The sequence below is a fragment of the Scyliorhinus torazame genome, chromosome 14, assembly GCF_047496885.1.
Source record: "Scyliorhinus torazame isolate Kashiwa2021f chromosome 14, sScyTor2.1, whole genome shotgun sequence".
Lineage (NCBI taxonomy): Eukaryota > Metazoa > Chordata > Chondrichthyes > Carcharhiniformes > Scyliorhinidae > Scyliorhinus > Scyliorhinus torazame.
In genome coordinates this window covers 79831938-79858615 of record NC_092720.1, presented here as the reverse complement: position 1 = coordinate 79858615, position 26678 = coordinate 79831938, and the positions used below count along the sequence as shown (strand labels likewise).

At 49.5% G+C, this 26678-nt stretch overlaps 1 protein-coding gene across 1 annotated transcript in view; it reads right to left on the bottom strand.

Moving 5' to 3' along the window:
• LOC140389037 (extracellular calcium-sensing receptor-like) overlaps positions 1–9055 on the bottom strand; it is a 30545-nt gene extending 21490 nt beyond the window's left edge. Inside the window, exons 1-4 of the mRNA XM_072473201.1 lie at positions 8985–9055; positions 8702–8866; positions 4798–5089; positions 765–1619 (exon numbers count right to left, since the gene is read on the bottom strand). Of these exons, the coding sequence (XP_072329302.1) occupies positions 765–1619; positions 4798–5089; positions 8702–8866; positions 8985–9055 (1383 nt within the window). The remainder of the gene's footprint in view (positions 1–764; positions 1620–4797; positions 5090–8701; positions 8867–8984) is intronic.
• Positions 9056–26678: the final 17623 nt, after the last annotated feature.

The following is a 26678-nucleotide window of genomic DNA, read 5'->3' as shown; positions in this document are numbered from 1 at the left end:
CCACATATTTCCGCCTCTTCAATATCACCTGACTTCAGCCTCCACCTCAGCTCTTTTGCTGCTGGAACTTTCATCCATGTCTTTGTTATTCCAGGCTTGACTATTCCAATGCATTCCTGGCCAGCCTCCCACATTCCACTCTCCGTAAATTTGAGGATAACCAAACTTTGCTGCCCGTTTCCTAACTTATATCAAATCCCATTCATCCATAACCTCTGTTCTCGCTTATCTCCATCGGTTCCCAGTTAAGCAACACCTTGATTTTAATATTCTTATTTCCGTGTTCAAATCCCTCCGTGGCCTCACCCTCTCCCTACCCCTCCAATCTCCTCCAACCCTACAACCCTTTGAGATATCTGAGCTCCTCTAATTCTGGCCTTTTGAGCATTGCAATAGACCTGGCAAAGTGAGCAGAGCAAACTCTGCTGAGTTTGGGAGTGGGGCCCGAAAACAAGCGCTGGGCCCTGATTACCAAATCCAACATGTGAAGCAGCCGTTCAGGTGGCAACCATGGACACTCAGGAAATGAAGCTAAATCACGCCAGGGAGGGATCAGATAGAAGCTGCTTCCCCCCCCCCCCCCCCCAATCCCATCCCAAAATTTATTTTTCCAAATTCCCATTTCCGTTCACAGAATAGGCATGATGCAGACCAATTTCTCAACTACAAAGTTACAAAATCTGACAAGACGTTAAAACTGTAACTGAAGAAATTACACATCAAAGTGCCATAAGAATCCAAGACAGAGCCACATCTGAACTGACCTGCCAAGGTTCAAAATCATGGGTATTTGCACAGGTTCCATTTTCAAAAGGTCCTTTTCCATTTTCACAGGCCTGCAAATCATGCAAGGCGTAAGCGACTGCATATACCGCATTGTTCACATTGCATGAGACTCGGAAGTTACTGTCATCCGTGTAGGAGTGATCAGCTGCCCTCATATCTTCCATCCCGGTGCAGATTTCCTTCAGAGCAGGCTGACTCGTGTTTGATTGCAGTTTATTTTCTTTCTGTATTGCAATTGACCACGAGCAGCTAAACACTTCTTCCCAGAGTTCAGGCATAAAAATGTCATGAACAGCTTTAAGTGGATGCTTTTGATAGAGAAATTCCTGGAGTCCTTCAATGTCACATAATGGGAGTGTAAGCCCCATCGTTCCAGTCCAGAATTTAGTGTGTTCTTTCTTTATAATAAACAGTGGACCCGAAGTGCTCCAACCTTCACTTGCTAACCATGTTCTGTTTGTTATATTTTGCCTGACAATCTCTTCCAGCAAAGGAACTATGTTAGTGTCACAGGAAAAAGCAACTATAATCTTTGCAGATGACATTCTTATAATATCGACAACTTGAAGATATTTTTCTCTAGATTTGCCAATTGGAATTGTCTCAGAAAAGGCAATGCACACTCCAAGACTTTCTACTTCTTCTCTGAAAATCTGAGCTGCTTGTATTCCATAGTCAATATTATCTGCTAGTATTCCCACCCACTTCCAACCAAAATGTTTCACCAGAAGGACAAAGACCTTGGACTGAAACATATCAGTTGGCATCGTGCGAAAGAAGGATGGGAATTCGCCTTTGTCACTGAGACGTGGGATAGATGAGAAGTAACTAATCTGTGAAAAAAAAAAGATAATTAATAGTTCAATTCTTAAAAGAATATAGGGCTTACTTTTAACATGACACAGCTCTCAATTTGTAGAATTCTGATGTGGCATAAACCACATCAGGGGGCATCAGGTAGCACAGTTGCTTCACAGCTTCTGGGTCCCCAGTTCGATTCCCGGCTTGTTCACTGGCTGTGTGGAGTTTGCGCTTTCTCCCCATGTCTGCGTGGGTTTCCTCCAGGTGCTCCGGTTTCCTCCCACAGTCCAAAGATGTGCAGGTCAGGTGGATTGGCCATGCTAAATTGCCATCAGTGTCCAAAAATGTTGGGTGGGGTTACTGAGTTACGGGGATAGGGTGGAGGTGTGGATATAGGTAGGGTGATCTTTCCAAGGGTCGGTGCAGACTCGATGGACCGAATGGCCTCTTTCTGCACTGTAAATTCTATGATTCTATAAACTGGCTTAATTTATTCAGGACTCCAGACAATGTGCATTTCAACTTAAAACTCACACGAGTCCCCCAGAAATCTGTGTTGTGGAAAGTTATATTGTCATTGTTGCTGAGAACACAAATTTGGCAGCGCGTCATATATTTTTTATTAGGTAACCCACAGTACAGTATTGGATACCCAAAAGTATTCCTTTTTAAATAAAAAAAAATAGATATTTTCCAATTAAGGGCAATTTAGCGTGACCAATCCCCTACCCTGCACATCTTTGGGTTGTGGGGGTGAGACTCACGCAGACACGGAGAGCATGTGCAAACTCCACACGGACGGTGACCTGGGCCCCAAAAGTATTCCGATTAACAGTTAATGCACTCACCATTTTATTGCCTTATTTTGGAGTGAAGAAACTTGCTCTACTTGCTCTATTGAAAACATATTAATCAACCAACTTTTTTGTGAAAGAAATTATGAATCGCTCATAATGTTCGTCATTCAGCAACATAACTCATTCAGATGTATTATTCTAACAACAAGCTATTAATGGGGATGGTTAATTGGGATTTTTGCTGACTAGACTTTTGGGTTGAAATTTCAATGTGAAAGAACAAACTTCATAATACAAGTCAGTACAGTTCTATCCTTAAATTATAAAAAGCCATCACTGTACTTATATAATTTAGTAAATGTTAACACACTAACAGTTTTTATATTGGTTGAGAATGAGCAACCCAGTGAGATAGTGGAGTTTCACATGCCCATTTTGCGAGCTTAAATTGGACACAAATTCGCCACTCGCTCCCCCATTTCATTTGAAATTTCAGAGACTATGGAGGTACACTCACACAGACCACTGGGAAGTGAATGTCCCAACTAAAGAACAGGCATTAAAATAAATTAATTCTGAAAATAAAAAACATATTAAATATGTATTCTGCTATTAATCATCAAAAACATCTTTCTTCTAACACACCAGCTGTACAGTCAGAATAATACCAAAGGAGCTTTCCTTTGTTTCTGTTTAATATTTGACTTTTGAATCTGCAGTCTGAATTCAGATATTTTTATCTACTTCATTTTCAGAAGCACTTGTTAAAGTCTCTGTGCTGCTCACATTTTCCAGCTGGAATAAGAATAAAACATTAATTGACATTTTGGACGTTCAGAAGTGGAAGAAGTTTTGATTCTAACTTTTTTAGTTATGTCTGAACAACAATACATCTGCTGCCTATGCATTGTGACATTGTAAATGTGATCATGCAAAATTTCTAAGGTTTGATATTTCCCGTGAACGTTTAAGCATGCTAGGAAGAATTTTAACCCATCCTGCCTGGTGGGGTGCTCATTGCTGATAGGAGGCAGCCCAGAGATTTTAGATTATGCAAATTGTGATTCCCATGACATCAGTAGGGCTCCGATTGGATTATAACTTGGATCTGAATGAAGAACAACTGTGGCTTTCCTGTCAGAAGAAGGTAGGTTAACAGTGGGTTCCAGGCCCCACAAAGCTCCCTCTGTCTTAAACTTGCCCCAATCTCTTTTTTTAATGATCCTTCTAAAAAAAACATTCCAATGCTGTTGGGTGGGAACATTTGAACCACACATTGCTACTTGGGTAGCTGCAGCTTTCCACCCATTTTGGAAGGAAGCTGACTGGTGCAGGCAGATGAGGCCCAGGAAATAAAACACCAGGTCTGAGATGGTGATCCTGTGAGTGGTTTTGCATTTTCATTGCCACCCCTACATATGAATTAGGAGCAGGAGTAGGCCACTCTCTGCCCCTTGAGCCTGCTCCATCATTCCTTAAGATCAAAGCTGATCTAATTGTAGCCTCAACTCCACATTCCCACCTACCACCCCCCCCCCCCCCGCCCACCCCTACCCCCATTACATTTCACTCCCTTGCTCATCAATAATCCATCTACTTCTGCCTTTAAAATATTCCACTTAAAACTCACTGGAAGTTAAAATTGACCCCGATCTTTTGGAATATATTAACAATCAGACCTAGTGAACAAAGGAAAGCATTGTGACCACATTTACCATGACAATGACATCAATAACAACTTGCCGCTTTTAACATTATTAAATGTCCTAATGCGCTTCACAGGGGCACTATAAAACTAAATATGAAAATAACCACACAAGGAGTTATTTGGTCAGCTGACCAAAAGCTTGGTCAAAGAGATACATTTTTAGGAGTGTCTTAAAGGAGGTAAGTGAGGTAAAAAACTGGAGGGATGTTGGGAGATGGCAGAGCTTGGGGCCTAGGCAACTGAGGCATGGTCACCAATAGTGGAATAACTAAATTGGGGTTGCTCAGGAAGCCAGATAAGGCTGGAAAAGATTACAGAGATAGGGAGAGGTGAAAACGAGGATAGGCATGTTAAAGTCGAGGCATTGTTTGAGCAGGAGCCAATGTAGGTGAGAAATAGTGAATAGGACCTGCTGCAAGTGTAGACACTTAGATGACCTCAAATTTGACAAGGTTGACCATCTTAATATGTTGACCATGGAAATCTTTATCACCCACACCCTCAGTTCTTAACTCTCTTTGTTTTTGAATAAATCAATCAGGGACAATGTGACAAGACACCTTCCAATGGTTTATTTCTTTAAATGTAACAATATAAAATCAAAGTAGCTGCAGGTTTGATCAGAATATCTATCCTAAGGTACTACATTATTGAAGCACAGTCCCTTTGCTTTAACATAATCCACTTATGAATGTAGTCTCTTACCTGAGGAAGACGATAGATCCCAAGTATGGTTGCCATTGCGATTGAGATTGTTGAAGTTGAGGCACCGATTACAGCAGACAAGGAAGAATTTAACTGGCATCGGTAATTTGGTGTGAATGCCTGCTGGCCAGATATAATAGCAAAGGCATCCTTTATAGCTGTAGGAATATTATAGCAAGTATCGTAGATGGCATAACCCAAAGTTATGTTTGGCAAGAGCGCTGGGTTATTATTTATTTCATCAACTGCGAAGATCATTCCTTGCATCCATCGATAAGTTCTAATATTGAAGCTTGAAAGCAGAAATGAGCAGTAATCATAATTAACAATAACCATTAAAAATAAAACTCGAGCATAAAAATACTGAAGTGAATTGAGGAGAGATTTGGCCAGGGTGAATTGTAGTCAAAGACTGTCAGTTCGAAATGTAACGGAGCAATAGGCAGCCTTTAAAGAGAAAATGGTTCAGGTAATGTAGTATATTCCCGCAAGGGAGAAAGAGAGGGAAACCATCGTTCTAAGTGACGAGGGACCGGAGAGTGGGAAGAAGAAATGACAGGAGGTGTATGACAGAAATCAGCCTGGAAACACATGGAAGAATAAGACAGAATGTAAAATGTGGAAGAGAAGTTAAAAGAAGTTAAAGGTTAAAGAGACAGAACAAGAATGGATTGGCAGCCAAGGAAATCCTTGGCAACTTCAAGAGAAAGGCCAGGATAATATCAACCACTCTACATTGCCTTCATTGATCTGACCAAGGCTTTTGACTCAATCAATCAAGAAGTGCTATGGAAGTCCCTGGCAAAGGCTGGCTGTCCAGAGAAATTCATAACGACAAGATGTCGGCCACAGTCCTCACCGACAGAAATAAGACAGAAAACTTTGAGGTCAAGACTGGAGTCAAGCAGGGATGCGTCATCGCCCCAATCCTTTTCTCCCTCTTCATCACCACCATCCTTCACCTTGTCAAGAACAAGCTTCCCAGTGGCGTGGGTATTGTCTGCAGGATGGACAGAACATTTCAATCTCAACCGGTTGAAATCCAAGAAGAAAACGACACTGACATCATTCGTGGAACTTCAGTGTGTGGATGACATTGCCATGGCCGCTCTCTCAGAAGAGGGGTTAGCCCTCGGAGATTGTTTTTATGCATTCAGTAGTTAGGATTTGGTTGTACTGTGTGATAGGGTTGTAGATCAGAATGAATAGCAGCCTGCGAAAGAACGAGTACACCCATGTGCCAAATGGCCTCCTTTTGTGCTGTATTATTCAATGGGCTGGATTCTTCCTCCCCGCCTGCCGCCAGAGATGCAGACAATGAGAGTCTCCTGTCGCCGGACGGATGCGGACGGAGAATCCCCCTCTATGATTCTCTAATTTTGACTGCTGCTTACAATGCTGGTAACTATTTATGGTTGACAGGAAAAATGACCATTCATAAATCACATCAGAAGAGAATCCCCGGGGAGCGGCGGAATCCCGCCCCGCCGCCCCGATGCCAGCTGCCGTATTCTCTGGTGCCGCTTTTCAGGCGGGGGCGGGATTCATGCTGGCAGCGGCCCCCCGGCAATTCTCCGGGCGCCGATGGGCCAAGCGGCCGTCCGTATTTGGCCAGTCCCGCCGGCGTGAATCACTCGCCTCTGACACTGGCGGGACCTGGCAAGTTAGTCGGCGGAGGCGGTCCTCGGGAGGGTGCAGGGGGATCCGATCCCGGGGAGGGCCCAACGGTGACCTGGCCTGCGATCGGGGCCCACCGATCTGCAGACGGGCCTGTTCTTCCTTCCGTGCCGGCCCCTGTACGGCTCCGCCATGGCCGGCGCGGAGAAGTGAACCCCTCGCACATGCGCCAAAATACGCCGGCCGGTCTGTGCATGCGCGGAACCACGCCGGCAGTTCCGCGCATGCGTGAGATCATGCCGGCCCTTCAGCACATGCGCGAACTCGCGCCATCCCTTCGGCGCCCACTGGAGCGGCGTCAACCCCTCCGCCATCCACCTATCCCCCGAAAGTCTCTGCACTTTCGGGGGCTGTTGACGCCGGAGTGGTTGGCGGCGGTTCTCCTGCCGGCTTGGGGACTTAGTCCCCAGAAGGGAGAATCCCGGCCATGTCTTGCAACCTTTATCTTTTCCTCTAATCCTGAATAGCAATGGAAGATTAATGAGGATAAATCCAGGGAAAGCCATTGAAATTATGTTTTAAAGTATGGTAAAACATGTACCCTTGATCTTTTAGATGCAACATTGCAATTTCTCTGCAGCAGATTTGAGGCAGTGGCCTTTCAGGATCCTAACTTACACATTTGCAAAATCTGCTTCAAATTGAGTGGCAATTCGAAGGAAAATCCAGGCCACTATGTCTAATCAATGCTTGTTAAAAACTAACATCTTTATCCCTGCAGTGCAGAGGGTGTCCATTCGGCCCATCGAGTCTGCACTGGCCCTCGGAAACAGCTCCCTACTTAATTACACACCTCCACCCTATCCCCTGATCCAATAACGCCACCTAACCTTTTTGACACGATGGAGCAATTTAGCATGGCCAATCCACCTAACCTGCACATCTTTGGACTGTGGGAGGAAATCGGAGCACCCGGAGGAAACCTACGCAGACACGGGGAGAAAGTGCAAACTCCACACAGACAGTCACTTGAGGCTGGAATTGAACCCGGGACCCTGGAGCTGTGGGGTAGCAGTGCTAACCATTGTGCCACCGTGCCACCCTTAACACCACAGACCACAGAGAAGGTGACTCACAACAGGTTGGACAGGAAGGTTGATGGATGGAAGACCACCAAGAATCCATCCTGTCAGTACCTTTGAACAGATGGTCCTAAGGATCATGGGCACCAATGTAATGAAGCCAGTGGCACCCCATGTTGCCAAGGCCAACCTGCATGATGATTAGTTACTGCTTCGCTAGCTCATTGCTCACCTTCACCCTGAAAGGTGCCATGAGCTTGAAACTGTAGATGAAGTGACTATTGACCTGCTTCCTCCCCAACCCCATCCCTCACCCTCCTTTCCCTTAAACTTTTGTGTTTTAAGATAGCCAACAAACTGCTGAGTGCTCAGTCACTGCAGCCTCAAGTGGAAGGGAAGGGGAGAGGACGAAAAGAACTCTGATGAAGAAGCACCATCACTTAACCTGCTACTTGCAGCCATCAACCCAGATACTGGCACTGAACAAACTTGGAGGCGAGTATAGATTTGGGATCTGCACAGGATGAATCACGAGACATGAGTGGGCTGCAACCACAGGGAGAATGTTGCACATAAATTCTGCTGCATTGCTCTCAGATAAGGGTGGCATTAGGGGAAGGGTAGAGAATGCAGTGCTAATGGTGGGGTGGCAGGCAACTAAGGAAAATTCTGATCAACATGCACTTTGAGATGCTTCCACCATGGAAATGATGGGGATTTCCATGGCAGCACAATCAGACCAACCCCTAAAGGAGTGGCTGGTGCCCACCGGCTCAGTTTCCACCACAGCCCAGGGGGAGTCCTGCTGATGTGCCAATGCTGCAGTGTGAACTCAGACACAGGTCATGAGATCCCAGGAACAGCTGCCATCGTGGATGTGGATCTCGGTGCTCCAGCAGAGTCTGAATACTGCCGAGACACCGGCCCATGGTGGCAGCGGAGTAGTAACCTGATATCCTCTCTTAAGACAGCAGTTGTGCCCCCACCACTGCCACTCTACCAGTACACTTGCCGGTGCCTCTCAACCAGCCAGCTGTCACCCACACCAAGGAGGGAAAGTCTGAAGGCAAACATATCCTCATTCAAGAATAACTTTTCTTAGCAAATAAGTTGCATCAGACCTCTGTTGTTTAAGTATTATTAAATGGAAGAATCTGTGAATCATATTACAGCTTCAGAAAAACACCAGTTTATTATGCACCTACCGGTCGTTGCACATTCTGTAGCCTGGCTCAGACGTGAAGGGCAAATTGGATACCTCAATAGTGTCATGAAGGGGAAATACTCCTCCGATAATGATATCACCATCCTGAAGCACCCCACTGGCTGTATATTCCTGAAGTTCACAGCTTGACGGAGCAGTTTCAAATCTTGAAAACTCACAAGAAAACAACAGAAAACATAACTTGAAATAGAAACTCATTTTCGCAAGAAGTGATACCTGTAGTACCGTGACTTTCTCCATATATATAGCTATTTAACAATTACCTGTTATTACTTCTGCAGATGTAATTATCTGCAATATCCTTTCCGTTGAGAATTACCCCTATTACAACCATGAGATCATTTAGATTGGTCCTGGGACCTCAAATTATGTTCAAAGCAAAAGAAAATATATTTGGAATTTTAGGTAAACAACATTCAGCCCTACCTTTTACAAGTTTTTATTTTCAATTAAACATAGATCTACTGTTGTAAAATAGAAAGTTCATTCGTTTCAACAGTACTCTAAAAAATTATCAAGGTAGCTAACATGGTCTCATTCTACGATAAGAACAAAATCTCTCTGCTAAAGAAAGAATGTACATTGTGAATACAACTGTTTGTGAGACAAACAGTGAAATATTAAAGTGAGAGTTGTGAAAAATACAAAACTGACCTTGCTTCTTTTAAAGAGGGAAATTATGATCATACTTTTAAATGTTGCGTGGTACACATCGGGCTGTATTTAACTATCTGACTTGCTGGGAACAGAGGGAGGAGGGGAGTGGGGGTCAGTAAAGAATGAAGAATCCACAAAACAGGGCTCCCTCTTGTACTGTGACATTATCAACAGATTCCTCACCTAGAAACCAGCCTGATTGACAGGCTTGGCTTCAATTCTGATGGGGGACAGTCCAGAGGAGGCTGCAGGATCAGTTAAATCCATTCGCCAGGGGTTTGGGGGAATCCAGGTTGGAGGTGGGGGGGGGGGGGGGGGGGGGTTGATGATTCAACCTTGCGTTAGGGATGCCTTTCACTGTGGGCGGGTGGTGGTGGTCGGGGGCGGGGCGGGGGGGGGGGGGTGTTGGGGATGGTCTGATTGGGTTGATCACAGAGTCGAGGACGAATGGTTCACATCCCAGGCCTAATACGGAAGTGTGGTATTGGAGTCTTGGGGAGCAGATTAGTGGGTGGAGATCTTTATGTGGGAAAGATGTAATCAGAGGCTTTGGCTGGATCAAACAGAGGCCTTATTGCAGGCCTCAGCTAAGAATGGAGGCCCAGGAGTAATGTGTGAATGGAAAGGGGGAGGGAATGTCAGAGAGATCGGAAGCCTTGGAGCCACAGAAACTCGTTGGGCTGGAGGATTGTGGGGGGGTAAAGGCAAAGGGTGGGCCTTGTGGGGAAGGTCATGAGGGATCAGAATGCTCAGGGGAAGGTGACCAATCCTGGGACAGGTTGTTCCGATAGGCATGCTGGAGCCTACAGCTATGATCAAGCAGATTTTACATAACCTATTTAGGAAATGATGATGGTGCCATCAAGGGTTTTGTGTCATTAGGGCCATACCATCGCCATCAGGGATTAGCCCTAACTATAAAAGGATAAAAACAAATAAATGTCCATCTGTCTATTTTTCTGACTCTCTGTCTATATATTCCTTTAAAAGTTTTGTGAAATAAGAAATAAGTGTATGATTGTACCATTGCTAATTAGTTCATACTTATCATGTAGCCCATAATTACCTGTCACATGGTCGACAACAACTGGATTTCAAAGCCAAAAACAGGGGGCTGGATTCTCTGATTTTGAAACTAAATGGTGATGCCGGCGTGGGAATAGTGGCGTTTTGCGCCCGAAAAAATGGCGCAAAATCTCCACCGATCCTCCATCTGGTGTGGGGGCTAGCAGGCATGCAGCATACAGCTCCCGGCTCTAGCTGCAGATACGGCCGGAGAATGGCCATGTAACATGGCGCTGGCCGTGCACGAACCCAGCCTGCCAAATAGTGCTCGCCTTTGGCCAGGCTCACCACCCCCGGACCACCCCCACAGCAGTGCCCCCAGCCCCCACCAAAGCCCCCCCCCTACCCACAGTTCGGCTTCCCCCTGACTGTGGCAGCGCTGGTCTCAGTCCGCAGCCGCCACGGTGGGTTCCTGAAAAAACATAGCATGAGTGAGCTATGCCGTCAGGAACCTGGCCCATCGGGGCGGAGCACCAGGGGAAGGTCTGAGGTAACATCCTCCCAGAGTACACCATTTTGGAGGGGGTGGAGCATCGCAAAAGCAGCACTGCCCCTGATTTAGGCGCCAATGGGATTCTCCAGCTGATCACTGAACGCGATTTTGGCATCGGAGACCGGAGAATCCCGCCCAGGATCTTTCCCTGGCATATCTTCTATCTTCCTCTAAAGTTTCTACAACTGGTACATGAAATATATGAATAAGGGATGAGCGAATGAAACTGCTTGAGGAGGATTCTCCGGTCCGTGTTTTCCGGTGAAGCCCTCCCCGGCCGGCAGCGGGATTCTCCGGACCCGCAGCCTGCCAATGGGGTTTCCCATTGTGACCACCCCACGCCGTAGAAACTCGTGGGCGTGACTGTGTTGCCGGCGAACCGGAGAATACCGCTGACGGAGAATTCCGGTGCTTCTCTTTTTTTTCTTTTTCAAAAATCATTTCCAATTAAAGGGCAATTTAGCATGGCCAATCCACCTACACTGCACATCTTTTTGAGTTGTGGGGGTGAAACTCCACACGGACAGTGACCCAGGGCCGGGATCGAATACACGCCTTTAGTATAAATTCAATCATATACTCACCTTTAATATAAATTCAATATTCAGATCCACAGATAATAATTTAGTATGGGTGGCATGGTGGCACAGTGGTTAGCATTGCTGCCTCACAGAGCCAGGGACCTGGGTTCAATTCCAGCCTCGGGTGACTGTCTGTGAGGAGTGTCTATGCGGGTTTCCTCTGGGTGCTCCGGTTTCCTCCCACAGTCCAAAGATGTGTAGGTTAGAGGATTGGCCGCTCAGTGTCCAAAAGATTAGGTGGGGTTAGTGGGATAGTTTGGGACGTGGGCCGAGGTATGGTGGAGTATCCAAGAGTTGGTGGAGAGTCGATGGGCTGAATGGCCTCCTTCTGCACTGTAGGGATTCTATGAAAAGTATTTTATAATAAAAGTATCAAGGGTCATGTTACTCATGGAAATTAAAATTATTTAGTCATACCATTACCATTGTTCCTAATCCATTGCAACCATTAGAAAATGTTAATCTCAGTGTTCTCAATCTGTTTCTACTTCCATTGGAATATAATTGATTAAGAATATTTTTCATTTTTTCATGAAGAAGAAACAGTTTTTATCTCAAATATTATTTACAACCTTTCTTTGCAGCTTCATGAATGGGCAACAAATACCTTTAATGCCAGACAGCGAAATGTGTCCTCACGCCCAGATATTTTGGACCATATTCCATCAGAAGGATTTTCGTACAATTTATATTTAAAATGTTACCCTGAAGTTGAATCCACCTGGGATTTCCTGTGGCAACCATGGAGTGTGTGGCCGCACAATTGGCAGCTCCAGCTCGAGGCAGTTTTTTCGCACCCTTTCCCCGCTTGAAGGGTGAATGTTTGCTGAAAAAAGGTGCAGTGGTGACTGGAGATAGTTAAACTCCGCTGGTGGGGCTGGTGGATGGATCCACGGACCTGAAGTGGGGCAAAAAGAAGGGGGCAGCTGGAGCAAGAGAATCTTTGTGCGCCACAGGTCAAGACGACGGAGGGTAAAGGGCCTGTCCTGCCCACCCAGTGGTCGACGGAGCAATTGGTGGACTTCTTAAATGAGAATCTTTAGCCAGCTGAGGAGGGAAGCCCAGGAGGACCTAGCTAAAGTGGTGGAACCACTATAAGCGGGAATTGACCGCGTGGAACAGAGGCTGGAGTCCCAGGGCCAGGCTATTCAGAAAGTGGAGGAGGTGGTGGGGGAGCATGAGGAGCAGCTCACCCTGTTGCCGGCTGAAATAGATGTGGATGCGGGAGGTTCAGAAGCGGTTAAAGGAGAAGGTGGAGGACCTGGAGAATCGCTTCCGGACACAAAATTTAGGAATCGTGTGGATGCCTGAAGGCATTGAGGGAGTGGACGCCGACACTTATGCAGCCAAGATGTGGAGACGTTGACGAGGGAGGGGGTTGTCGACCTTCCTCTGGAGGTTGACCAAGCGGACAGGACGATGATGAGGAAGCTGCAGGTGAATGAGCCGCCGAGGGTGATGGTGGTGCTGGATAAGGAAAAGATATTGAGATGGGCAAGGCAGACAAGGAGGTGCAACTGGGAAGGGAACGAGCTTCGCATGTACCTGGACCTGGGCATGGACCTGGCGAAGAGGAGAGCTGGGTTCAATCGAGTGAAGGCTGCCCTCTTTAAGAAGAGGGTGAAGTTTGGGATACTGTACCCGGCCCGCCTCTGGGTTACTTTTAATAACCGAGAACACTACTTCGGAGGAGGAGGCGATAGAAGTTTTGAGAGACATTGGGCTGGCAGAAGGAGGACACTGAACTTTGGAGGAGATGTGAGGAGATGTTTGATCTTTTTTTGTCTTTCATTTGTTTGTTTCTCAATTTTCTCCATTGAGATGTTTTGTTGGGTATGGTGGCGGGATGCTTGGGGAGCGTCGAGGGCGAGTGCACCATTTTTCTTGTTTCATTGTTGTTTGCTCCACGGAGGTTTGTGAGCAGGTGGGAGGGAAATCAGTGGGGGGTAGGAGGCTTATTAGCCTTGGGCGGGGGCTGCCAGGCTAGCTGGGCGGGCTAGCTAATGGGAACACAGTGGAGGGTGGCCAGGTGGTTAGTGCAGTAGAGGGGGATGGGGTTGTTGACGTGGCAAGAAAAGGAGTGATGACGGTGGGCATCCGAGGGTGGGCCTCGAGGGTTGCGTGACACGGGCCAGGGACTAGCTAAAGAAAGGATTTGGTTGGTCGGCAGGGAAGGGGGGCGAGTGCCCCCTGATCAGGTGGTCACATGGAATGTGAAGGGGCTGTATGGGCCAGTGTGTGTTCGTGTACCTTAGGAGCTTGAAGGTGGACGTGGCGTTTTTGCAAGAATCACATCTGAAGATCGGGGATCAGACTGATAAAGGAAAGGGTCGGTAGGGCAAGTCTTTCATTCGGGGTTGGAGATGAAGAAGAGGGGGTAGCAGTGCTGGTAAACAAGCGGGTGGCGTTCGAGGTTGGGAACATTGTGGCAGATTCGGGAGAGGTTCATGTTGGTGAGCGGGAAGCTGGAGGGGATGCCGGTAGTAAGATGCTGACCCACTAACTTAGGAAGCAGAAGGCAGCAAGGGAGATAGCAAGGGTGAAGGACGGGATGGGAAGAGTGGTACTGGCTATGGTGAGGGTAAATGGGGTATTCGAGGAGTTTTACAGGAGACTTTATGAATTGGATTCACCGGCCAGAAGGGAGGGAATGTGTCGGTTCCTGGATGGGTTGGAATTTCACAAGGTAGAGGAGGAACAGGTGAAGGGGTTGGGGCCCCCGTTGGGATGGTGGAGCTGATGGAGAGCATTGGGGCAATGCAGGCAGGGAAGGCCCCGTGCCCGGAAGGGTTCCCTGTGGAATTTTATAAGAAGTTTGGGGGGAGCTGGGGCCTCTGTTGGTGAGGACGTATAATGAGGCGAGGGAAAAGGGGGAGCTTTTGAATATTGAAGAAAGATAAAGTTCTGGAGCAATGTGGGGCCTACCGCCCGATAACCTTATTAAATGTGATGCTAAGTTGCTGGCGACAATCCTGGCCTCACATATTGAGGACTGTGCGCCGGGGTGATAGGGGAAGGCCAGATGGGGTTTGTAAAGGGGCAGCAATTGTCGGCAAATGTTAGAGATTATTAAATGTGATAATGATGTCCCCAGAGCGACTAGACATAGAGGGGGCAGTGGCAATGGATGCAGAGACGGCTTTTAATCAAGTGGAGTGGGAGTATCTCTGGGAAGGGTTGGGACGATTTGGACTCGGGCAGGGGTTTGTGGATTGGGTCCAGCTGTTGTAGAAGGCGCCGGAAGCAAGCGTGCGGACAAATCGATGAACTTGGATTACTTTGAGTTATACCGTGGGACAAGGCAGGGGTGCCCACACTCCCCGTTGCTCTTTGCCTTGGCAATAGAACCATTGGCAATGGCGCTTAGAACGTTGAAGAGTTGGAGAGGGATTGTGCAGGGGGTTGGGGGTTTGGTGTGAGCACAGGGTCTCGCTGTATGCGGACGGCCTGGTGCTGTATATTTCGGACACATGGGGATATTGGGGAATCATGAGTTTGGCCAGTTTTCCAGATACAAGCTAAATATGGGGAAGAGGGAGGTGTTCCCGATCGAGGCCAGAGTGCAGGGGAGGAGGTTGGGAGAGTGCCGTTCAAGGTGATGGGGACAAGCTTCAGGTATCCAGGTGGTGCGGGGATGGGCGCAGCTGCATAAGCTGAATATGGCTCGGTTGGTGGAGCAGATGAAGGGAGATGTTAAGAGATGGGATGTGTTGTCATTGTCGCTGGCATGGCAGGTGCAGACAGTGAAAATGACGGTGCTGCCATGGCTTTTATTTGTCTTTCAGAAACTCCTGGACTTCGTCCCCAAATCATTTTTTTAGAAGGCCAACGGGTTGATTTTGGGGTTTGTGTGGTCAGGGAAAACACCACGGGTCAAGAAGACGCTGCTGGAGTGGGGGCAAGGAGGGGGTGGGCTGGCTTTGCCAAATATAATGAATTATTATTGAGAAGCTAACATATCTATGGTTAGGAAGTGGGGAAGGAGTTGGTGTGGGGGGGGGGGGGGGGGGGGGCAGACGGAGGCGGCCTTTTGTAGGGGAATGTGTTTAGGAACACTGTTAACAGCACCTTCTGCACTGTAGGGATTCTATGGTTTGATTATTCTACCTCGTGCCAAGAACAGTGCACATGAGAAGCACACTTTCAGCATTCTTCATTTTAAAGATATCTTGAAAGAAATTTCTGCTTTTCACAAAATATTCCTTAATGGGCTTAAATGGTTTCAATGTTAATTAGTAAAAACAGACAAATGTCCTATTAAAATGTTATTGCTTCCTCAGAGTTACAAAGCCAATGTGCAGAATGATCCATTTCCCTGCTTGCTGCAAAAACTAATTCAATCCAAATCAAATCCAATTCATGGTCTCCATAAGAGAAACATACTGGGTGAGATTCTCTGAGCTTCCGCGCCAAAATCATGATCGGCGCGGGGTCAGATAATGGGCGTTGACGTCGAAAACCGGCGCAACGCAACTCCCGCAATTCTCCGGTCCCTGGAGAATTGCCGCGAATCGTGCATGCGCCGCCTATGCTGCGTCGGTAGGGGGCCATTGACAGAGACCCCCATCGCGATTCGCCCAAGAAAACTGGCCGGGTTTCCGACAGCGTGGTTCTAACCACATTTCGCATGTTGGGAACGGTCGACGGCGGCAGCGGACTCAGTCCACGGCCGCCCTGGTGGGGGGGGGGGGCGGGGGATCCTTCACAGGGGGCGCCCTCAGGGAAGGCCAGGCTAGCGATCGGGGGCCACCGATCTGCGGGCGCGCGCGATCCGGGGGGATCTATATTGTGGGGGCTGGCTGCTTCGCGTAGTGAGTCCGCCATGTGGCGCGGGGCGGCCGCCGCTGTGCGCGTGCACGGACTCCCGACCGGAAGTGCAGGGCCCCGTATTGGCAGGCAGAGCTGCGAGGAGTACTCCAGGGCCCTGCTAGCCCCCTTCAGGTAAGAGAATCTCTCTGGACTTTCTTTTGACGCTGGTGTGGGGCCACAGCCCCATTATTGGAGAATCCTGCCCATTATGTTCAAGCTGATGGGAACAGGCATTACACCTGATCGCACGCTTGGGACTGGATTCTACGCTCCTGTGGCTATGTCCGTAGGATCTGACTGGTCTTACACCAGAAAGTCGGCACCGCCCCGCACCGATCCTCTGTCTGGTGGGAGGGCTAGCAGCCATGCAGTGAAAACTTTACATGCAGATATGGCCAGAGAATGGCCGGGTCCGTGACTGCATATGCGCACGCCGGCCTGCGGCAGCCAAGCCGCGCAACACAGCGCCAGCCACGTGCGGACCTGGCCTGCCAAAAACATCCCCCCTGTAACCAGCCTCGCCACCCCCGGACCACCCACCACCAGTTCCCCCCAGCCCCCGCCAAAGCCCAGCCTGCCAGCAGAATGCCTCCCCCGACTGTGGTCCCTGAACAGTGTGAGCACACGCGCGCGATGCCTTCAGGGACTCAGCCCATCGGGGCAGAGCATCAGGGGAGGGCCTCAGGTGACGACCTGAGACCGTCCATACGGCGTGCGGCGTACTCCCTGAGTATGGCATTTTTGAGGGGGCAGAGCATTGCAAAAACAGCACCGCCCCCGATTCCGCCGTAAATGGGGGTTCTCCGCCGATCGGGATTTCAATGTTGCAGATCGGAAAAACACTTGATCTTAGCCAAAAGGCCAAGAAGCGATTAAACAAGTAACCTCACCTTCCGGTATGCTCGCTAGTTAACATGGCATGTTCCCCTCTTCTACAAAATAGATTTCCCAAACTGGGAAATGTCCTATTTAAAAGCACCTTGGCCTGTTAGATGACTGTCCATTTAAGTCTTTTTACAACTTTTTAAAACTTTGATCGAATTATATTGTTAAATAATTAAAATATTTAGCAATGAGATGTACTAAAAAATCAGTTGCACATGTTCTTCTGGATCTTATAATGATACAATAATTGGATAATTCAGCAATTGCATCACTGCTTAATCATTATCCACACCTGCAACCATGGAACCTATTTGACTAAAAACCAGATGGCAATATGAATAATTGCACCAGTGTGTATGATTTAATGGAGCAACAAATTAATTTTCTAAATTGATGAAAGCTGAATCAATGAAAGCCAGGAAACTCAGTCTTATGAACTGAATTTCAAATTGATGTGTGGCTGAAATATACAATAGAATACATTACAGTATGTGCAGATACCTCCTCAAGTAGCTAATTGTGCAGTGGGCAGCCTCGAAAATAATATGAATGCATCTATTATTTCTGTAGTTCCCTTTATGTGGTCTCTAACACCGATAGGATAAAGAGTGGATATACAGTAAACTGAGGTCCTGCTGCAAAAGCTGATCCATATCTTTTACTTGCAATGCCTCAAGAAGCACTGATCAAAGATATCCATTCAGCTCAGAGCATTTGTTCCAGTTACGGCCCACAAACCACAACGTTTGAATAATGAAAGCAGAATTTGAAGAACAAACAAAATAATACTTATCTGGCCTAGAGCTCCTTGTTACCTCAGCTTTCCTGATATATTTGTAATCGTGTCACCTTTGAAAGTGATTAAATAATTGAATTTACATTTAAAATTAGTTTGAAATGGTAACAAGACTCCAGGAGAGCAAGATTTTGTGTCTCCATTGGGAATACGCTGTTGACCATTTGAAGCAAGGTCTTGATTGAGAATGTTGACACTGGCTGGATTTTCTTCCTTTGGATTCCAACTCCATGGCTTGATCACGCAAGTCATTGCTGATACCCCAGTGCAGTTCTGGAGGAATGTTGCACTGTTGGAGGTGATGTCTTTTGGATGAGGCATTAAATCCAAGGTCCCACTGCCTGTTCCATCAAGAGCCTAATCTTAAAATCCATCATATCACCATCTGTCCTTAAACACAACACAGGAAGCTAATGTTGAATTAGCAAGGATAAATATATATTTTTTTAAGTTAGAGTACCCAATTCATTTTATCCAATTAAGGAGCAATTTAGCGTGGCCAATCCACCTAAGCTGCACATCTTTGGGTTGTGGAGGCAAGACCCACGCACACTCCACATGGATAGTGACCCAGAGCCGGGATTGAACTTGGGACCTCAGCGCCGTGAGGCAGCAGGGCTAATCCACTGTGCCACCGTGTTGCCCGCAAGGATAAATAATAATAATAATATTTCTTAGTGTCACAAATAGGCGTACATTAACACTGCAATGAAGTTACTGTGAAAATCCTCTAGTCACCACACTCCTGTTCGGATACACGGAGGGAGAATTCAGAATGTCCAATTCACCTAATAAGCACGTCTTTCGGGACTTGTGGGAGGAAACCAGAGCACCCAGGGAAACCCATGCAGACATGGGGAGTGCGTGCAGACTCCACACAGACAGTGACCCAAGTCAAGAAACGAACCTGGAACACTGGCGCTGTGAAGCAGCAGTGCTAACCACTGTGCTACCGTGCTGCAATGGTATGTTGCTTTTTATTGCAAATGGTTGGAGTAGAAGTATGGAGGACGTCTTACTACTATTGTGGAATACAGTGTATGGATTTGATCTACATACCTAAGGAAGGATACAAGTGCCTTAGAAGGGGTGCAATGAGGGGTCGCTGGATTGATTCCTAGGAAGAGAGTGTTGTCCTATGACACAAAGATGAGTAGAATGGGGTCAACTTCTGTGGAATTTAGAAGATTGAGGGGTGACTTCATGAAACATCATAAGATTCTGGGAGGTGTTAATATAGTAAATGTCGAGAATCTTGAATTAGAAGCCTAGCCTCCAGATAAGGGGTCGCCATTTAAAACTAAGATGAGGAGGAATTTCTTCATTTAAAATGTTCCCTTTCCCCAAGGGCTGTGGATGTTCACTCATTGAGTATGTTCTAGGCTGAAATCGATAGATTTTGGGCTCTAACGGAATCGTGGAATATGCGGATAGGGTGAGAAAGTGAACTTGATGTTGAAGATTAGCCATCGCCATTTTTTTTTCTCTAAATTTCAGTCCCAGTGGCGTGATGTGAGGGGAAGACATGAGGTCACGAGGTGCCTCCTGCTGGAAACCTGACCTTTCTGTCTTTTTTCCTGATGCCATGGTCTTTAACTTCCCCCCAAAAACCCTGAAATTATCTGGAAAGAGTTCCCTATTTCTGTGATGCCCAGGAGAGACAATGCCGTAAAAATATCAGCCTGAATTTTGATGACAGATTCTGAAACCTTCCACGGTTTAAGGGGAGGTAAGATGCCGATGGGAACTTTTTCCCAGCCATTCTACGAATGGCCAAAGCACTTAGCAAAATTTTGTCAGTTGAACTCAAAAAATACTGATCATGTTTGACGTTGGATCTTAAAAGATCGTTCGAGATAGCTTTGGCCCCTTTTCATTCAGTTTTCGAGATCACCAGCCAGACCGTTGAAGCACAAGAGCCACAAGGACATGGAGACTGCATTGTCTGACCATAGTGAATGGATCACCTCTTTGGAGTCTGACCTTGTCACTGTCATCAAGGATAATGTGATGAATGGGTAATGTGCCTTTAAGATCATGCATGTAATGTCCCTTTAAGACCGGGTTTGGAACCCTGGGGGACTCCGCCTCTTGCTCCACCTCCCAGGGGCTGGATATAAGGTGACGTTCTGTGGGCGGCGCTCAGTGAGCACTCATCTCTCTGGCTGGCGAAGTTCTCTGTTTATTAAAGCCTTCGTTTTACGAGTACACTCTCTCGTGTCATAATTGAGGGTATATCAATTTAATAAACAGATTACAATAGGATGGGTAGCGGTCTCAAGCCAGAAAAGCTCGACCTGGACGCACGTACGCCGGAAGTCAAAGAAATTTTTGAACACTGGTTTCGGTGTTTTGAGGCCTACCTGGACTCCTCAGCAGTCCCCGTCGCCGAGCCTCGCAAGCTGTGCCTACTCCACGCCCGAATGAGCCACAGAATCTCCGGCCTGATCGAGTAGGCAGCCAACTACAGCGCTGCGATCGAGATTCTGAGGAAGCGTTTCGTAAAATCCATCAATGAGGTACATGCACGGCATCTACTCTCTACTCGCCGGCAGCGCTCAGGGGAATCACTGGACGAGTACTTGGAAAAGCTCACCATGCTCCCTAGAAACTGTAACCATCAAGATGTGACCGCGGACGTCCACATGAACCTATACATCCGCGACGCCTATGTGTCTGGAATCCGATCGAACTATATTAGGCAGCGACTCCGGGAAAACAGGGCGAAAGATCAGCAGGAAACGGAAAGTGGCCTACCAGAACCTCGGCACGTATCCCGCGGACCCCGCGAGCCCCTCTCGGCCTTCCCCAGACTCAGTCACGCCACGGGCCTGCGCCGCGCAGCGACCCGTTCCGCGACCTGTAGCGACTGCGGAAAGAAGGGGCATTTCTGCCTGACCAGGCCCAAGGCCCAGGAACAAAAAGCCCAACAGGCCCGAAAATTGAGCTCACAGGCCCACAGGCCCCGCAACGCGGCTGTGCGCCGGCCGGAAACGCCCCTTTCTGGCACGTCATCGGCCTCGTGCGAGTCATGGGGGCGGCCATCTTGGCAGTGGCCATCTTCTAAACCTGACACGTGCGACCGACGGGGACGGCCATTTTGTGGCTCCGACTCGGCAGAAGACTCAGACTACCCAGAGGTGGGAGCAATCACCCTCGACCAGTCATGGCCAAATCACCTGCGGAACTCCATGATGCTCGCCCAAATCAACGGGCGTGACACTCCCTGCCTTTTCGACTCCGGGAGCAGGGAGAGTTTCGTGCACCCAGAAACGGTAAGGCGCTGCTCCCTGCACACCTATCCCACATCCCAAACCATCGCCCTCGCCTCTGGGTCCCATTCGGTCCAAATCAAGGTGTACTGTATTGCGAATCTCGCGATCCAGTTCGCCGAATATGCCCGTTTCAAGCTGTACATCGTTCCTCACCTCTGTGCCCCCCTGCTGCTCGGCCTGGATTTCCCATGTAGCCACCGAAGCCTGACCCTGAAGTTCGGCAGACCCTTGCCCCCGTCACGGTATGCAGCCTCGCAACACTGAAAGTTGCACCCCACTCACTATTCGCGAACCTCACCCCCGACTGTAAGCCCGTCGCCACCAGGGACCAGCGGTACAGTGCCCAAGATATGATTTTCATCAAGTCAGAGGTCCAGCGTTTACTGAAAGAGGGGGTCATCGCGGCTAGCAACAGCCCCTGGAGGGCACAAGTGGTGGTAGTCCAGTCCGGGAAAAGAAACGGATGGTCGTGGATTATAGCCAGACCATAAACCGCTTCACACAGCTCGATGCGTACCCCCTCCCCCGCTTAACAGAGATGGTCAACCGGATTGCACAGTACCGGGTGTTCTCCACGGTTGATCTGAAATCTGCCTACCACCAGCTCCCTATCCGCCCAGAAGACTGCCTCGATACTGCTTTTGAAGCAGCCGGCCGGCTTTTCCACTTCCTTAGGGTCCCCTTTGGCATTACTAATGGGATCTCCGACTTCCAGAGGACGATTGACCAAATGGTGGGCCAGTACGGGCTGCGGGCTATTTACCCGTACTTGGACAATGTCACCATCTGCGGCCATGATCAGCAGGACCATGACGCAAACCTCGAAAAGTTCCTCCAGACTCCCGGTGGCGATCGCGAACGGAGCGGCCGCAGCAAAGACGCTCCCGCACAGCCACAAAATCACGGCTTTTTGGGGGGGGGGGTTTCCCGGTGAATTAAAAAAAAAAAAAAAATTCCTTAGGCCCCGCCAATTCAACCCTGCCCAGGCGCCAGAGCTCTGATCCACGGAGCTGGAGAGGGAGAAAAAAAAAAGGAGAGACTGGTCCCGGTGAGCTCAACGTGGAGGAGTGGGGATCGCTCAGAAACGGACTGAAAGTCGGAGCACGGAGAGGATCACAAGAACAAAATAAGAATTTTTTAATTCAACCTTCCTTGTTCCTCTCCTGCAAATTTTTGTTAAAAAAGAAAAACTTTTTTAAAGGGAAAAAAAACTTTCCAAAAAAAATAAATCCCTTTTTATAAAACAAAATTGTTCTTAAAAGGAAGGCACAGACAGAAATATGCCTCCAAATAATAAATTGAGGGGACAGCGAGATGTAAGAAGGAACAGCAGCGAAGGCGAAGGAAAAAAGCAGGAGCTGCGGCCGTGCAGGCAGACGACCCCACGGGGCGAGGCGGAGGTTCAGGTGAACCAGGAAGTGGAAAATCTGGTGAGCCGAACAGCGGAGCAGGAACAGGACGTGGCGACCATTCCCCCCCCCCCCACCCCACCCCCAGCACAGGGGGAGGAATGGAGAAGCGTGCTGAAAACGGAAATAAACGCCATAAAGGAGGAGATAAAAACGGAGATAAAATCCATGAGGGAAGCACTCAGGACAGAGCTCCACACAATGACGAAGGAGATGCTGGCGGAGACAACAGAAAAAATGCAGCGAACCATCAACGGCCTGGAAAGGTGCAGGAGAAAACTATTCAGGAGTTGGAGAGAGCCGCCTTCGGACCAGAGCGACAGGATGGTAACTCAGGAAACCGAGGTGAAAAGGCTGGTAACGACCCAGGGGAGCCTAAGAGGGAAAGTGGAGGACCAGGAAAATAGGTCCAGACGGCAGAATGTTAAAATAGTGGGTCTGCCAGAGGGGATGGAGGGCAGAGATCCAACAGGCTACGTCACCCAAATGCTGGGCAAGCTAGTGGGAAGGGAGAAGTTTCCAAACTCCCCAGAAATCGACAGGGCGCACAGGTTGCTCCGACCCAGGCCCAAAGCCGGGGAGCAGCCCAGATCGATTATCGTGAAGCTGCACACGTTCCAAGACAGGGAAAAAAAATCCTAAAGTGGGCCCGGCAGACGAAAGCGAGCACGTGGGAAGGGAAGAACATAAGGGTATACCAGGTGTGGTAATACCAGGTATTGCGGTACCTGAGAGGTGGATGACCATTGGTTAGACCCAGGAGTCTACCATTGGCTGATGTACGTAGCTCCGCCCTGAGAGGCGGAGTATAAGAACCGGTGCCGTCCCAGCAGCCTTCACTTTCCGTATCGAAGCTGCTGGGGAAGAGTTGTAGCAGATTAAAGCCTTCAGTTATGAATCACTTCATCTTGAGAGTAATTGATTGCGCATCAATTTAATCTGTTACAACTTCAGTTGGAAGGATGGATCTCCGTATCAAACCGGAGTGCCTTCAGCTCAGCCTCCATGCGGACAACTCTGCTGCTATTTTCAAACATTGGCTGGCGTGCTTTAAGGGCTACCTCGACACGGCCGCCTACACCCCCACAGAAGGACAAAAGATGCATCTCCTACGCTCACGGGTCAGCCCTGGGATCTACCCTCTTATCGAGGAGGCGGAAAATTATGCTGCCGCGATCGAGCTGCTAGAAGGACATTATATCCGCCCTGTGAACCAGGTCTACGCTCGTCACCTGCTGGCGACTAGGAGACAAAGCCCCGAGGAAACGTTGGAAGACTTCTACCAGGCGCTGCTGGTGCTGGGCCGAAACTGTGGCTGCCCGCCAGTTTCGGGGAGCGAGCACACAGAACTTTTGATCAGGGATGTTTTCGTGGCAGGTATGACGTCCCCCGATATCCGCCGAAGGCTCCTAGAAATGGACACTCTGAGACTTACAGAGGCACGGGCCCTGGCAGGGTCCATGGACATTGCCTATAAAAACGCGCTGTCCTTTGCACCCGATCGCACGGCGGCCCCCTGGGCTGCGTGGCACCCCGTAGCGGCAGCCCCTCAGACCTTTCCCCTGACCCCGCAAGCCTGCGCGGCGAGATGGCCCGCTAACGCCGCCGGACACCGCTGTTTCTTTTGCGGGCAGGCGAATCATCCCCGCCCGCGCTGCCCGGCCCGCACCGCCACCTGCAGAGGGTGCGGCAAGAAGGGCCACTATGTGGGGGTCTGCCAGGCCCGCGCCGTGGCCGCGGTCTCCAGCGACTATCGGCAACCCCCTTTTCAGGCCCCGACCATCCAGCGCTCACCGCCGCCCCCCTATCCTAAGGCCACGTGCGACCCGCGGGCGCGGCCATTTTGCCCCCCGGACACCACGCTGGACGGGTGGGCACCGCTATTTTGTCCCTCGCCGCCACCATCTTCTTCATCCCCGGACACCGTGTGCGACTCATGGGTGACGCCATCTTGGATGGGGCCCCAGGCCCCCAGCACAGCCGACTACATGCTGCCCGACCAGAACTCTTAATTACTTCAGCTGGCCTCGGTGACTCTGGACCAGAGTCGGCCCCGGACGCTTGCAACAGCTACAACGACGATCTCCATCAACGGCCACGAGACGTCGTGCTTGATTGATTCTGGGAGAACGGAAAGCTTTGTTCACCCCGACACGGTAAGGCGCTGTTCTCTTGTCACCCATCCCGTAAATCAAAGGATCTCGCTGGCCTCCGGGTCACACTTGGTGGAGATAAAGGGGTTCTGCCTAGCGAACTTCACTGTCCAAGGCAGGAGATTCAACAAATTCCGCCTGTACGTCCTGCCGCACCTCTGCACAGCCACCCTCCTTGGGCTGGATTTCCAGTGCCATTTGCAAAGCCTGACTTTTAAATTTGGTGGCCCTATACCCCCCCCCTTACTGTCTGCGGCCTCACGACCCTTAAGGTCGACCCGCCTTCCCTGTTTGCGAACCTCACCCCGGATTGCAAACCCTTCGCCCAAGGCCCTCAAGCGCTGCCTCGGGTTCTTCAGCTATTACGCACAGTGGGTCCCCAACTACGCAGACAAAGCCCGACCCCTGATCCAGTCCACAACCTTCCCCCTGTCGACGGAGGCCCACCAGCCAGTATCAAAGCAGACATTGCAAAAGCCACGATGCGCGCTATCGATGAGTCCCTCCCCTTCCAGGTCGAGAGCGATGCGTCCGACGTAGCTCTGGCGGCCACCCTCAACCAAGCGGGCAGGCCTGTGGCTTTCTTCTCCCGTACCCTCCACGCTTCCGAAATTCGCCACTCCTCCGATCCCTCCACGAGGACCTCTGCCACCCGGGGGTCACTCGTTTTTTTCATTTTATCAAGACCCGCAACCTGCCCTACTCCATCGAGGAGGTCAGGACCGTCACCAGGGACTGCCAAATCTGCGTGGAGTGCAAACCGCACTTCTACCAGCCAGAGAGGGCGCACCTGATAAAGGCTTCCCATCCCTTTGAACGCCTCAGCATGGACTTCAAAGGCCCCCTCCTCTCCAACAACCGCAACATGTACTTCCTTAACGTGATTGACGAGTGCTCCCGGTTCCCATTCCTCCTTTATGAGCGACGAACTGCGTCAATTCCTGCTCAGCAAGGGCATCGCCTCGAGCAGGACAACAAGTTCCACCCCCGGGGAAACAGGCCGGTAGAGAGGGAGAACGGAAGACCGTCCTGCTGGCCCTACGGTCCAGGAATCTCCCAGTCTCCCGCTGGCACGAAGTCCTCCCTGTGGCCCTCCACTCCATCCGGTCACTGCTCTGTACAACCACAAATCAGATACCTCATGAACGTCTCCTTGTTTTCCCCAGGAAGTCCTCCTCCGGGACCTCACTCCCAACCTGGCTAGCGACACCCGGACCCATCCTGCTTCGGAAACATGTGAGGGCGCACAAGTCGGACCCGTTGGTCGAGAGGGTACACCTGCTGCACGCCAACCCCCAGTACGCCTACGTAGCGTTCCCTGACGGCCGCCAAGACACGGACTCCCTTCGGGACCTGGCGCCCGCCGGAACCCCACGTGCACCCGAACCATTGCCCCCACCCCCACCCTCCCCGCAGCACCTAACTGGAGGGTCAGTACTCCCGCCACTCCTGCCTAGGCCCGAACACACACCGACGCCCCCTACAGGCGCTTTCCCCACATTGTTCACCTTTTGCCCCAACAGCGCCACCTAGGGGTGACAAAACTGCCTGGGAGGACGACATCACGCTCCCGGAGTCGCAACCGCCTGGACCCCCATCAGAATCACCGCCGAAGCCCAGGCGCTCCAGGAGGACGACCAGGCCACCCGATCGACTGATTGCTGCACTGTGAACACTTTGTTAATACCCTCGACATCACGGTACCTCCATACCTGCTCATACCATGCGAAAGGCAACTATTAGCGCTAGCCATCACCCCGCCGGGCTCTTTTTTAACAGGGGGTGAATGTGGTAATACCAGGTATTGCGGTACCTGAGAGGTGGATGACCATTG